This window comes from Leuciscus leuciscus (assembly GCF_965113295.1).
Source record: "Leuciscus leuciscus genome assembly, chromosome: 5".
NCBI lineage: Eukaryota > Metazoa > Chordata > Actinopteri > Cypriniformes > Leuciscidae > Leuciscus > Leuciscus leuciscus.
Genome location: NC_138729.1, coordinates 51684363 through 51699028, shown reverse-complemented (window position 1 = coordinate 51699028; position 14666 = coordinate 51684363). Strand labels below are relative to the sequence as shown.

Genomic DNA, 14666 nt, shown 5'->3' with positions numbered 1-14666 from the left:
CATGATCACGAATCACGTTCGCTACTAGCTAGTTAGTCACGTTGGTTTTGTTGACGGAACGGCGCTTCTCGGGTGCTGCGCTAATCACTCCGCCCAAGTAGTAGTGCTTCGCCTTCTGAGAAAATAGTTCCCAGTATTTAAACGTTTAAAAAATGTCTGTGTCTCATATGACCTTGTTATTTGTACACACTGTGGCTATACAAATCACAACATGTAAATAGGAAAATGTTAGCGTTATTTTGTCACTTATTGGGATTAGTATGCTAGCTGTAGCCATTTACCTCCAGTCTTTGTGCTAAGCTAGGCTAGCGGTGGGTGCGTCAAACAGACTTACACCAGTCTGCGTACACGTCAGATCAGATCACTCGGACATGTCTGCGTATAAGAGGTAAAAACGATATAAATACTGTTCGTTTTCTCACACAAACCGCTCGTTTCGTGTCTTAGGCCATCAATGTGTACTTACGATGGGGAATTGTTTAATTTGGACGACGGGGAATTGTTTTAATTTGGACTCTGTGCTTGTGTTTTGAGACCGTGACCATAGACCTGCATTATATGACTGACAGACAAGAACGGTTTGACCTAAAAATATCAAAATTGAAACTACTGCGGAAAAAAAGACACCTACATCTTGGATGCCCTTGAGGTAAGCTAAAACATACCAAAAATTAATTTCAAAGTGAACTATCCCTTTAATCCATTACTGCGGGTCTCAGGTGCTCACTAGGGAATACCAATATGGCGGCGCGGTGGCTTCACTGTTTATGACGTCATGAGCTATCCAGTCAATCTATATAGATCAGTGATCAAAATGCAAGCGCTAGTGATTGACTGTCAAAGCGCGGTTTGAACGCCCCGCCCCCCAGCTGGACTGGAAGTTTTGATTGGCTTTGCACCCGAGTCAGACCTGTCTGTTATTGGCTCCACCGCAGTAATTTGAAATGGTCCAGCTCGTCCTGTTGCTCCGTCGGCATCTTTGTCAAAGCACTTTTTATGTTTGGTGGAAAATAAATTTTATTTGTATAATATATTTATCAAGTCAAGTCATCTTCATTTATATAGCGCTTTTATCAATGTAGATTGTTTCAAAGCAGCTTTACAGAGATAGACGTATAATTTAAGGTTAATTTATAAAATATTTATTTTTATTCAACTCAAGTAAAAGTGTAATTATACTCAAGAAAGTAGAAAAAAATAAAGTAGCCTAATTTAAGTAATTTAAGATATTTTTCAAAATATAAGATAAGTCAAAATTGCGTTGAGAGAAACCGAAATGTCGAAACTGTCAATGATTTACTTTTATTTGTGTATAATCACAATAAAAACAAACTATTGTGCTTTACATTTTTTTTTTTTTTTTTTTTTTTTTACAATTGCTAGGACACATTTATCAATACTTAGTTTGGTTACTTTTTCAGAACTCTGTCAAGCAACTTTCAGCTTGACATAGCAGTTAATTTCACATTCTAAATGCACTAAAACTAAATGCACTAAAACACACCGACTTTTTGGGACTTTAGCTTAATCCCCGTATCCCCCAGAGTTATTTGACCTTCTTATTTGTACACGCTGTGACTATACAAATCACAACATGTAAATAGGAAAATGTTGCCGTTATTTTGTCACTTATTGGGAGCAGTATGCTAGCTGGAGCCGTTTACCTCCAGTCTTTGTGCTAAGCTAGGCTAGCGGAGGGTGAGTCAGACAGAGTTACGGCCGCACGGAGATGAGAAGGGTATGTATGGACTTATCTAACTCTGGGGGATACAGTGAATAAGCTAAGTCCCAAAAAGTCAGCGTGTTCCTTTAATTCACGTGATCACGTCTCAAATCAACTTATTCTTCCTACGAACACTAGCAAAGGTTTCACCCAACGAACACACTCATAAAACAAAAAACAATCAGCATTATACAATGTTTTCATTTTCTTTACAAAACAAGAATGACACTCTCTACTGCTTTAATAAATGAGTTCCCTAATCTCAAGAGGCACTCTTGACCTATGACTGACACTAGAGGCTGCGGTCTTTAGCCTCCTTGTTAGCGCGCCCGCCTCACACGCCGGAGACCACGTTTGGAATCCCACTCGGAGCAGGTCGAGTAGAACCGGTTACACACACACACACACACACACACACACACACACACACACACACACACACACACACACACACACACAGGTTGAATGTCATAAATGAGAGCACATGTTGTTCTTCTGAAGGTGCATGGCCTCCTTATATCAGGAGCTAGACTGGTCCACCAAACTAGAGACTGTGAAAGACAAGATCATCCAGAGACTCAGCGGTCCTGCAGTCAGCTTGGGAGTTAAAGTTTCTAAACTGTACAAATATTACCATGGTAAAGACTTCTACTGTTCGACTGACATCTGGGCAGCGATGATCATCACGAATTATGTGAAAGAGGTCCGTAACAATTTATTACACAATTTATGACAACCTTCATGACTTACATGATTTCATGATCTTAATTGGGTGGTCATATTGAGTAAATGTGCTAATGTTGACTATTTTAAAAAGATTGTTGAAAATGGGAATTGCCCTTGAAGCTCAAGGGAAACAATACTGTAACACTACTGTAACATTGATCAGATATCAAACTGTTGAAAATCAACCTCTGCTACAGGGGTCCAAAGTCTTAGAAATCTTTTTTTTTATCCTGGAAATAAACAATGTTTCAACTCACAGCTACAACTATAACTGAAAATATAGTGATAGTGTGGACAATGTCATGCATGCATTTTTAACCAACAACCTACTGAGAGATGAGAGTTAAAAATTCCAAACTTTAGATGGCAGAAGATATCATTTAAAATCTAATTATATATTTATATATATATATATATATATATATATATATATATATATATATAATATCTCACTGTAAAATGAAGATACTTGAGGCTCCTTTTTGTGTTCCTCAGATTGCCATACTGGCACTTTATAAAGAGAACTTTCAGAGAAAAGGTTTTATGAGTAGGTTCTCTTTCATCATCTCGTGTTCGAAATCCACCTATGGGAAGGGCATACGTACCTGACCTCTGCAGAAGCATCCAATTGCACCAAGTCTGGCTAGACAGACAGAAGCGCGCAGCCAATGCCAGGTAAGGCCCCGCCCCCTTACCTAGGGGCATATAACGGCTGCAAGCGCTGCTATTCTCCAGTTGACATTCGCTTCTCGCGATATCTGCACTGACACAGTTCGGTTGGATTACGCTGCTCACCTTCGTGTCTTCAGGAGGACATATCGCCTGATCAGCCTCCGCCAGACGTGACAGTCGATAGTCGGAGCCGCCCGTGCTCTCACCATTTTTCACCTGCTCCTCCTTCCACAGCTGCTCGCCACGGATTTTTCTTCCACGAGTTCTTCTCCGGTATGTCGCTGTCTAAACCCGCCGCTTTTCCGGGGAACAGCCTATCACGGGCCTGCCCGGCTGCGTGTGGTGCGCTCATCGCCGCTAAGGACCTTCACCCATTCTGCGTGGTCTGCTTGGGCCTTAAACACGCTCAAGAAGCCTTGGAGAACCCGGAAAATTGCAGTCATTGCCTTATGCTGCCCAAGAAGCTTTTACGACGCCTTCTCAAAGTTGCAGCGAACCCAGTGCTCCGAGCTCGGCCTTTCTGACTCGGATGGGGGACACGGTGACAACGACACACTACCGAGGGACTCCCGGGGTGCCTCCTCACTTATTTGGGCCAATCCCGCTTTCCCCGAAGAGGACATCTTCGTGGGCAACCTCACGCTCGTCGACGAACCGGCCGGTTTTGGCGATGAGGATGACACGGCCCTTCTTGGGGTCTCAGAGGACGAGGAGGCCATCCCGCCCTCTGGCGTCCCCCAGGCTAGGCTCTCTCCGCCCTATCTTGGACCTTCGTGTGTTGAACAAACATTTGAGTAAATACAATTTCAGAATGCTAACTCATGGTTCACTCGCCCGCGCCATAAAACAGAACGACTGGTTCACATTGGTCGACCTGAAAGATGCTTTCTTCCATATAAGCATTTATCCGCCACATAGGAAGTTTCTTCGTTTCGCCTACCAGGGCACATGTTACGAATTCACAGTTCTGCAGTTTGGGCTCAGTCTAAGCCCCCGGTGCTTCTGTTTGTGTGCGGAGGCGGGCTTAGCTCCCATGAGAATGTCAGGTCTGAGGATTCTGACATACATAGATGATTGGCTCATTATAGCCGAATCGAAGGAGAAAGTGTTGCAGGCTGGGGTGCCACCCAGGAGGGCAGAACGGTGAATGGTCTGTGGCTGAGCAGACTACGTTCAGCGCACATAAATTATTTAGAGCTTATGACTGTATGGAAAGCTCTGAATCATTTTCTGCCTCGCCTGCAGGGACATCATGTGCTCGTATGCTGCGACAATACCACGGCAGTTGCTTATATCAACCGTCAGGGCGGCGTGCGTTCGTCGAAACTTCACGCTCTAGCTTACAAGCTTTTGGTGTGGAGCAGACGGGTTTTCCTGTCGTTACGCGCGACTCATGTTCCGGGCATTCTAAACAGAGGCGCGGATCTTCTATCGAGGGGAACCCAATCTACGGAGATTGGCGCCTTCACCCGCAGATAGTGGATATGTTATGGATGAGATTCGGACAGGTAACCGTAGATCTATTTGCCTCGCGCGAAAACTACCATTGTCCTATGTTCTTTTCGCTAAAGGACGTGGACGCACCCCTCGGGGTAGATGCACTGGCCCACCCGTGGCCCAGAGTGCTGCTGTATGCTTTTCCTCCCCTGTGCCTGTTAATTCCCACACTGGCCAGGGTGAGAGAGCAGGGCCTGTCTATCATTCTGATAGCACCCAGGTGGCCCAAAGCACCATGGCTGGCGGAGATAATCCCTCTGTTATATGCCGAGCCGTGGCGCCATTGAAGGTATGGGGGAAGCAGGCCGGCAGGCCATGCACATTCCTGTCACCAAGCATGCATTTCCATTCCTATTCTGGGTGTATTTATATGCACATTGGTGTTGCTGGGGTTATTATCGTGTGTGTGCTGCATACGTGTTTCATGTCCTGCATGTGCACAGCAGTCGTGTGTGCATCAGGATTGCAGGTTCATGATTATGGGACGTGTCAGGCACCGCCTCCCTGGGGCGACCGTCCTTCTCTGGCTTTCAGAACCTCACTGTGAGTATTTTGGGCAATCGGGGAGCTGTCCATGTCTCTCCCATAGGTGGATCTCGAACACGAGGTGATGAAAGAGAACAATAGGTTACTGTCGTAACCCCGGTTCTCTGAAACATCGAGTGGAGAGATCTACCAGCTTTGCCCCGCTTGCCGCACGAGAAGCGTATATACTTACTGGAGAATAGCAGCGCTTGCAGTCGTTATATGCTCTCAGGTAAGGGGGATGGGCCTTACTGGCATTGGCTGCGCGCTTCTGTCTGTCTAGCCAGTCTTGGTGCAATTGGATGCTTCTGCAGAGGTCAGGTACGGATGCCCTTCCCATAGGTGGATCTCTCCACTCGATCTTTCAGAGAACCAGGGTTACGACAGTAACCTATTGTTGTATCGCTTGAAGTTGTTGATAATTGAAGAAATTGAATGTCTTACAGTCATCTTATTATAACATGATGCTGCAAAAAAATGTTTTCTTCAGATAAATGAACACACACTCTCAGATCAGTGGAACCAACAGAGTAAAGACCCGTGTCCAATCTACACAGCGATCGACAAGCAATGCAAACAGAACAATGATGCAGGTCTGTGTGTGTGTGTGTGTGTGTGTGTGTGTGTGTGTGTGTGTGTGTGTGTGTGTGTGTGTGTGTGTGTGTGTGTGTGTGTGTGTGTGTGTGTGTGTGTGTGTGTGTGTGTGTGAGAGAAAGACATACGGTTACTGTGTTTGTGTCAGCTGTTATATGGATGTGTTTCTGTCTGCAGACCCCTGGTTTGAGATCACTCCATATGAAGCCGGTTATTCCCTCACTGGAGCGTTTGTGAAAACATCCAACTTTGGCAGCAAGTTTGAAAATGGCTGTAAGATCAAGGACCAGCCTGAGATTGACATGCTGTACCTGCAAGGTAACAAACTCTGTTTTAAAGGAGAGTTTATTCATATTTATTATATAAAATTACTTTATACAGATGGTCTATTGTACATTGACCTGAATTAGAGAATAGTTTAAAATAGATCAATAGTCTCTGTGATCAGGGCTGTAGTATCTGCTAATTTTCTAAACTGAAATATTAACAATAACATTACAATTAGAGATGTTCAAAAAGGCAATTATTCCTGCTGAACATTTTAAGGGCTCAAATTACATAATCAGCATCAGACTGCTTCTCATTATGAGACAAACACAAATTAAATGAATATCCAGTTAAAATATTTAATGTGTCATTAAAATAGTGGGGTCAAAATAAGGTGTGTGAAAATGTGGTGAGGACACGTAGAGTCACAGCCTAAATAGAGGCTGTTTTTTTTATTTTTTTTTATTTTAAACACTTAACTGTGTTTTCTGCAGCTCTGTGTGGCAGCGCTATAGCTGATGAAGACGAGAATGACAAATTCATCTGGGAAAAAATAAAAGGTGCAACTGATATAATTTGCTTAAAAGACAGAACTACTGTCTTTCTTAAATTTCTTAAATAAATAAGAAATACTAATAAGGTAACATTATTTCAGTTTTGAAAAAAAAAAAATACAAACTAGAATTCTATGTTGTCTGATAAGAAGCACTTAAAGGGTTAGTTCACTCAGAAATGTTGTTCCAACCCCGTAAAACTTTCGTTCATCTTCGGAACACAAATTAATATATATTTGATTAAATCTGAGAGTTTTCTCACTCCTTCATAGGCTGCTAGGTAATTGCATCTGCCGGCCCAGAAAATTAGTAAAGACATTGTTAAAATAGTCCAAGTGACTACAGTGGCTCAACCTTAAGTTTATCAAGCGACGAGAATACTTTTTGTGTGCAAAAAAAAAGAAAAGAAAAATAACAACTTTATTCAACCATCTCTTCTCTTCCATGTCGTTCTCCTAAGCTGTAGACGTAGTGTAACAGCGCAGCGCTTCTGCGTTGTACGTCAGAACGGAGGCTCACTATTGGCCAGCATCAGCGTCGGCCAATAGTGAGCTTATGTTCTGACGTACAACCCACTGAGCCACTGTATGTATGAATGAATGAATGAATGAATGAAGCATTTATATAGCGCTTTCATATGTACTACTGTACACCCAAAGCGCTTTACAATCATATCAGGGGATCTCTCCTCAACCACCACCAGTGTGTAGCATCCACTTGGATGATGCGACGGCAGCCACAGTACAACGGCGCCAGTGCGCTCACCACACACCAGCTATAGGTGGAGAGAGGAGAGAGAGTGATAGAGCCAATTCAATGTAAGGGGATTATTAGGAGGCCATGATTGGTAAGGGCCAATGAGTGGAATGTGGCCAGGACACCGGGGTTACACCCCTACTCTTTACGAGAAGTGCCATGGGATTTTTAATGACCACAGAGAGTCAGGATCTCGGTTTTACGTCTCATCCGAAAGACTGTAGTCACTTGGACTATTTTAACGATGTCTTTACTAACTTTCTGGGCCGGCATATGCAATTACCTAGCAGCCTATGAAGGAGTGAGACAGCTCTCAGATTTCATCAAAAAAATCTTAATTTGTGTTCCGAAGATGAACGAAGGTCTTACGGGGTTGAACAACATGAGGGAGAGTAATTACTGACAGAATTTTCATTTTTGGGTGAACTAACCTTTTAATAATGTTCTCTTCTCCTTTACAGAGTTCTCTGGATTGAAAAGTCTGCTGGATAACTTGAAATCTTACATCCTAGATCCAGTCAGCCATTTATTTAAGCCAATTACAGGTTTTGGCCCTAGTTTAATTTTCTTTTTTTCTTAATTGTCTCTAATATGATGCAAACTGCATATTGTACTGCTTCTCATTTGATTTTGTAAACCACTTTAACCAACAAATAATTTTCATCTTGTAAGCAACAGAGATGTACTTTATAAGTTTCCATAAAACTTTTGATCGTGATCAGAACCAAAACGAGATTTACAGCCTGATGTCAAAGAAGAACCTTTTCACCAGAGGTGGCCTTTGCATTCTGAGGCCAGTTCTATCAGGCAATGACTTTGTAGGCAGTGTTTGCACACAAAGATACTACCTCAAAACTGATTTCAGACAGGCTTCTGAGGCAGCATAATGCTTTAATGATCAACAACAAAATAGAGCAAGCAAATATTGTAAATGCTTCAATAGTAATGTCTTGCTAGAAATAACTTCAAAATTGGAAAAAGTTGGTAAAACACGTACATTTACACACATCTTCATTTACATGCAATCTCCGAGAGGAGGCCCCTTCGGTTGTGAGACGCATCAAGTGACAAGTGACTGTTTCAAATGAAACTACTGCTTTCCACCAAGTTGTTTTTATTTTCTAATTCCTTAGGAACCAAATTGTGTGTTTAAAGTTAAAAACGGAAGAACTTATGATGAAACATTTTATCTCCAAAGAACCATATTGTCCGTTGAGAAAAAATATACAGCCAAAAATGGTATTTGATTAGAACCTTAGAGTAATCAAGAGATTATTCTTAGAATAATCCTTTAATCTGAATAGTGTATTTGTTGTCGGCACTACAGATATTGGCCGGCAGAATCAGTGGGTCTGGGGCAGGAACTATAACTTCCTTTACGGCATGAAAGGTGAGAACAGACTCGTTTGTTAACTGGCAATTCAGTGCGAATAATAAACAGACTCATTTCACACTGTGATCTATCACTCCAATACTGTCAGATGAAGCAGTGCCCGCCGCTCTTATGGAAAGTGAGACGAGAGACTATGAAGACGCTGGACTGTTACTGAACTCACCCTACTTCTCAGTGCTGAGAAAAGAGAGAGACATCGACCTCATCATTTCCCTGGATTTCAGTGACGGTGATCCTTTCACGGTATTATATAATTCTCTCTATATAATAATGCTCTCATAAAATCTGATTTAAAGGAATGGATCCACTATAAATGTAAATTCAATCATCCTTTATTTGCACTCATGTTGTTCCAAACCTGTATAACTTTATTCAGTGGGGCACAAAAATAGATTTTTGACATTGACAGGTAATTACAAACACTGTGCATGATTTACAGTAAAAACAAGAAAGAAAACCATTTTCATTTTAGCCATTTTTATGTGGCATATATCTTAATGAGTTCTAGGCCTAATACCTGGAGAGCTTATTTCCATTATGAAATAAATAAAAAAAGTTTAAAATGTGGCCACATTCACACAGCAGCATAATACGATTGTCACTCAGTACTGTATGAGTCCTTAATACGGTTACATTTACACACATCTCAGCCATAGAATGCAGTTGTCACTCCTGTAAATAACTATGTTCACACTGTCATTTTTTGGGATTGACAACCGCATTTACTTACAGGTGTGTGAGCCGCAAAATGATCTTACAGTAGCGTCTGTTTGGATCTAAAGACTGGATCTGAAACCTTCAGATGACACACAGCTCATATCTCCATCGTTGCAAGTTACCGATACCACACATGAAAACCCGCAGCACATGGTAGACACTAGGGGGGTGCACGAATATTCAAATTTTCGATCTCTAATTATTATTCGAAAAATAAAATACTATTTTAATTTTACTACGTTGCTTTGCCGGCCGTAAATGCAGTGAATCCATGATAAATACTCAGCACTAACTCGCTGTTATAATTAAATCCACTGGGTGGCGCTGTGGAGCGTGTTAACAAGTTGATTGTATTTCATCACATAATGTTGTCGTCTGCCTCGCGAAGGTTGGAATTACTTTGATGAAAATTATCTAACTAAATGATCTTACAAAATGGAATTACTTTTGATCAGTTTAAGAACAGAAAATGTAAAGTGCTGTTAGAAACTTCGCTTAGCACACCGATATCCGTGTCTCTGAAACGTCTCGCAGCACAGCGCAGCTTGTTTTCTCACTCAAGCATGTGATTGTTTTTCTCAACATAAACATGCAACAATAAAAACACGGTAACCAAATGCTGACTGACTCCAGTGTGTATGTTCTGCACAATAATTGGCGCAGTTAGCATTTTTTTTCGATCGCGCTGCTTGAGCTTAAAGGGTTAGTTACAGTGGCCCAGTAGTGCACAACACAACGAAATTTAAAAAGCAAACATAAGTTCACAACACAACAAACTTAAACCGTTGTGTTGTGGCTCAACGGAAATAAGCTGCAACACAATGAAATAAAGCCCCAACTCACATGAAATAAAGCCGCAACACAACGGAAATATTCCTGACCACCAGAGGGCTCTCGGCAGAGCCGCCTTAACCTAATGTAAGGCCCCGGGGCTGAGAGGTTTTGTAGGCCCCCCATCCCCTCGATTTATAGTCTCATTTTAAAAAAAGTGTAATATCTAGGTAATCTACATCACAGAATGCATTAATTTCTTTCGAGACCTACAATAGTAACTTTTTTAATATTGTTTTCAATTTTAACATTGTTATTAACATATCACAGAGCACATAAACACAAGACATTTTATTTAACAACCACACACAGCAACTAAATTTCAACTTTATGCAAATGAGAAGCGATTTTCGCGAGCGACAACCAATAGGAAAGAAGCCTTTCAGTGAAGCTCAGCTCCCGTCACCGTCTCGAGTGCAGTGCATGCAAGACAGAGGAGTTCGAGGGCGATTTCACGGTTTTATATGATTTACTGTAACTAACCACAAACATGGATATAATAAAATGATGCATGGAAAAGAAACTGTGAAGTCAAGTCAAGTCAAGTTTATTTGTATAGCGCTTTTCACAATACAGATTGTATCAAAGCAGCTTCACAGTATTAAATTAAAATAATACAACAAAGTTTGTTTCAAGAGGAATTTATTGATTGATAAAATTAAATTAAATATCCCCAAAATATCCCCAACTGAGCAAGCCAAAGGCAACAGTGGCAAGGAACCGAAAAACTCCATCAAGTGACCTAATGGTGTCCTAAAACTCCATCAGGTGACCTAATGGAGAAAAAAAAAACCTTGGGAGAACCCAGGCTCAGTCGGGGGCCAGTTCTCCTCTGGCATTTATGAGTTAGAGGCCGGATTGTAGTTTGAACTGTAGGATTATATGAATGCCTGGCTGAAGAGATGCGACTTTAATCTAGTTTTAAACTGGGAGAGCGAGTCTGAGCAACGAACAGTATCAGGAAGACTATTCCAGAGTTTTGGAGCCAAATGTGAAAATGCTCTCCCTCCTTTGGTGGTTCTGGATATCCTAGGTATGACCAAAAGCCTTGAATTTAGTGATCTTAAAGAGCGCGATGGATTATAGGGTGATAGAAGATCCGTTAAATAGACTGGAGCTAAGCCGTTTAGGGCTTTATAAGTCAGTAGCAATATCTTATAATTAATACGGAACTTTATAGGTAACCAATGCAGTGATGATAAAATCGGTGTTATATGATCATATTTTCTTGATCTCGTAAGAACTCTAGCGGCAGCATTTTGGACTAACTGTAGCTTGTTTATTGAGGATGCAGGACAACCAGCTAATAAAGCATTACAGTAATCCAGTCTCGAGGTCATGAATGCATGAACTAACTTTTCTGCATCAGAAACTGATAGCATATTACGTAGCTTAGCAATGTTTCTAAGGTGGAAAAAGGCTGTTTTTGTAACATATGAAATATGATTTTCAAAAGACAGGTTGCAATCGAGAATAACACGCAGGTCTTTTACTGTAGAGGATAAAGTAACAGGACATCCTATGATGTTAAAGTTGTATTGTGCAAGGTTTTGTGGGCGGTTTTTTGAACCGATAAGTATTACCTCTGTCTTGTCTGGATTTAATAAAAGAAAATTACGCGTCATCCAATCTTTTATATCTTTAACACAGTCTGTCAATTTGGAAAATTTAGCGTTTTCATCCGGCCGTGATGAAATATATATTTGAGTGTCATCAGCATAACAATGGAAACTAATTCCATGTTTCCTTATAATATTTCCAAGTGGCATAATATATATTGAGAATAACAGAGGGCACTCCATAGTTTACTGGAGTTATGATCGATTTTTCTCCATTTAAATAGACAAAATGGTAGCGGTCAGATAGGTATGATTTGAACCAGCTTAATGCTTGTCCTTGAACACCAGTATAATTTTGTAGTCGATCTAAGAGTAATGTGTGATCTATAGTATCGAACGCAGCACTAAGATCAAGTAAAACTAGTATTGAGATACAGCCTTGGTCAGAAGCTAAAAGTAAATCATTTGTGATTTTAACGAGCGCAGTTTCAGTGCTATGATGCGGTCTGAATCCAGACTGAAACTTTTCATAGATATCATTTTGTTGCAAGAAAGAGCCCAGTTGAGCGGACACCACTTTTTCTAATATTTTAGACATAAATGGAAGATTTGAAATGGGTCTATAATTTGCTAGATTATTATGATCTAATTATGGTTTCTTAATGAGAGGTTTTATAACTGCCAGTTTAAATGTTCTTGGAACATGACCTAAAGATAAAGACGAGTTAATAATATTGAGGAGAGGCTCTTCCACTACAGGTAACACTTCTTTCAGTAGTTTAGTTGGTATAGGATCTAATAAACATGTTGTTGTTTTAGATGTAGTGATACGTTTATTTAACTCTTTTTGTTCTATAGTTGTAAAGCACTGTAATTGTTCTTGCGGGGTGATAATTGAAGCTGAATTATAAGGCGCAATTGAAGATTGAACGTTTACAATTGTGGTTCTGATGCTTTCTATTTTCTCAGTGAAGAAGTTCATGAAATCATTACTACTGAACTGTAACGGGATATTTTCGACTGTCGACAGTCTCAGTGAGTTTATGCTGGATTTAGTGCGTAAATCATTTTGTTTACAAATTAGACGCTTTGCAGTTGTTTTATACATGTTAAAGATTTTATTTTGGATGTGTTTAATTGTGATTATATTGGCTGGGTTTATAAAAGTTTATAAAATTGAAAGGATCATTGCTTGGTACATTTGGAAACAAAGCTTGTCTATTTCTAAATGTAATCGCGTACATCGCTGATGATTATACTGTCCGTGTGTTGAAAAAAAACTTAGATTAAACACACTTGCAACAGACACACCCCAAAGCGGAGACGTTACAGCGTTGCCAGCGGCACTGAGCGGACTTTTGCCGCTGTAGTGGACACGCACCGTAACGCCTCATTCGCGCCGCGGGACCTCTAGACGTGCGTAAACGCGTCTTTGCATTGACTTAACATTGAAATCACTCGCGCCTGACGCGCTATTCGCGTTTGGTGTGAACGCACCATAACAATAACATTAGAGCGAAAGCACTACCAACGTCCACAAGCGACTAGCGACATACAGCGACAAAATCTGACAAGTTAAAACAATATGACCATTTCAGCTCATCATGAACCTGAACATGGGAGGCCCCTGAACTTCATTTTGCTCCTGTCTGCCTCGCTGCCTGCTGTGAGTGTGTTTGCTTCGGTGCTGTAAGCTCCGTCTTAGCCTCGTATTTCCTTGTTTTGAACCATCATTTACTACAATTTCTAGTTGTTTATATTACTACTAAATACAGCTTACCCAACCCTGACATCGCTAGCTTCCGTTACTACTAGCACAACACGCTAGTAATTCGCTAGCCTGTTAACTCGCCACCCGTGCGCTCAGCTATTTTTATTTATTTATTTTCGCTCGCGCCTTTGAGTTCATAAAAGCTCAGGTGAGTAAGAAACACTCAACAAACACGGTGAGTAATGTCTTGTCCTGTTATTATCATGCGTTGCGTCTGAATGCGTTGTTGTTTTTGGAGCTCTATCGATTTGATTTATAATTCTTGATTTTTCTCTTTAAACTCGCTTACAACGAACATTTTCTACTTTTCCTCACTGAGAAGCACTACTGCTCAAACCTCATTGTTACAACGCGGACTGTTGAGCAGACGCGTCTCAAGCCTATTAGTGATCCAACGCTGCATACTCTTAAAGGTTACGTCCGTGGATCACGGCTGAACGCGTCTTCTCCACACTCACTTACAAACAAACTTATAATATAAATTAGTATTAATATTGATAGCATCACTGGTAGCTTCGTTGCTAACTCACTGTCCATCTGTTAAAATGGCGAATATATCAGATGTAAGTAGTCTACCGTTTGGTGCAGGTGAGGACACATTTGAGCTTCACGCACTGCAGTCTGAGCTGGAAGCTGTTGAGAAACAGATCCACAACCTTTTATTGAGACAGGCCGAGCTGAGAGACCGGTGTTTGGCTCTTGAAACATCACGCGCCGATGCACACAAATCAGTGTTTAACGTTACTAACCCGCTGACTCCGACCGCGTCTACTCCGTGCGTTCCTCAGCATCGGTCGCAATCAGCCATGGTCTCGTTCACTCCGGCTCCAACACGCCACCACGAAGCCTGGGTGGTTCCGCAGCGGAAGACGCGAGTCAGGTTTAGACCAAGACTTTCTCCGACCCTCCCAGTTTTCGAGTTATCCACACAAAACCGCTTCTCCCCTCTACGCGAAACAGAACGCGATGCTGTGATCATCAGCGATTCCATCGTTCGGCACGTACACGCTACGTTAGGTAAAAGTAAGGTGCACAGTCACTGCTTTCCTGGTGCTCGTGTTTCTGAAATCGCTGCTCGCGT

The 14666-nt window shown here is 41.3% G+C and overlaps 1 protein-coding gene across 1 annotated transcript in view; it reads left to right on the top strand.

Annotated features, from left to right (window-relative positions):
* Positions 1–14666, top strand: part of LOC309499786 (cytosolic phospholipase A2 gamma-like) — a 77527-nt gene that overhangs the window by 39918 nt on the left and 22943 nt on the right. Inside the window, exons 5-11 of the mRNA XM_082171258.1 lie at positions 2225–2426; positions 5634–5736; positions 5915–6055; positions 6499–6564; positions 7776–7859; positions 8642–8704; positions 8796–8950. Of these exons, the coding sequence (XP_082027384.1) occupies positions 2225–2426; positions 5634–5736; positions 5915–6055; positions 6499–6564; positions 7776–7859; positions 8642–8704; positions 8796–8950 (814 nt within the window). The remainder of the gene's footprint in view (positions 1–2224; positions 2427–5633; positions 5737–5914; positions 6056–6498; positions 6565–7775; positions 7860–8641; positions 8705–8795; positions 8951–14666) is intronic.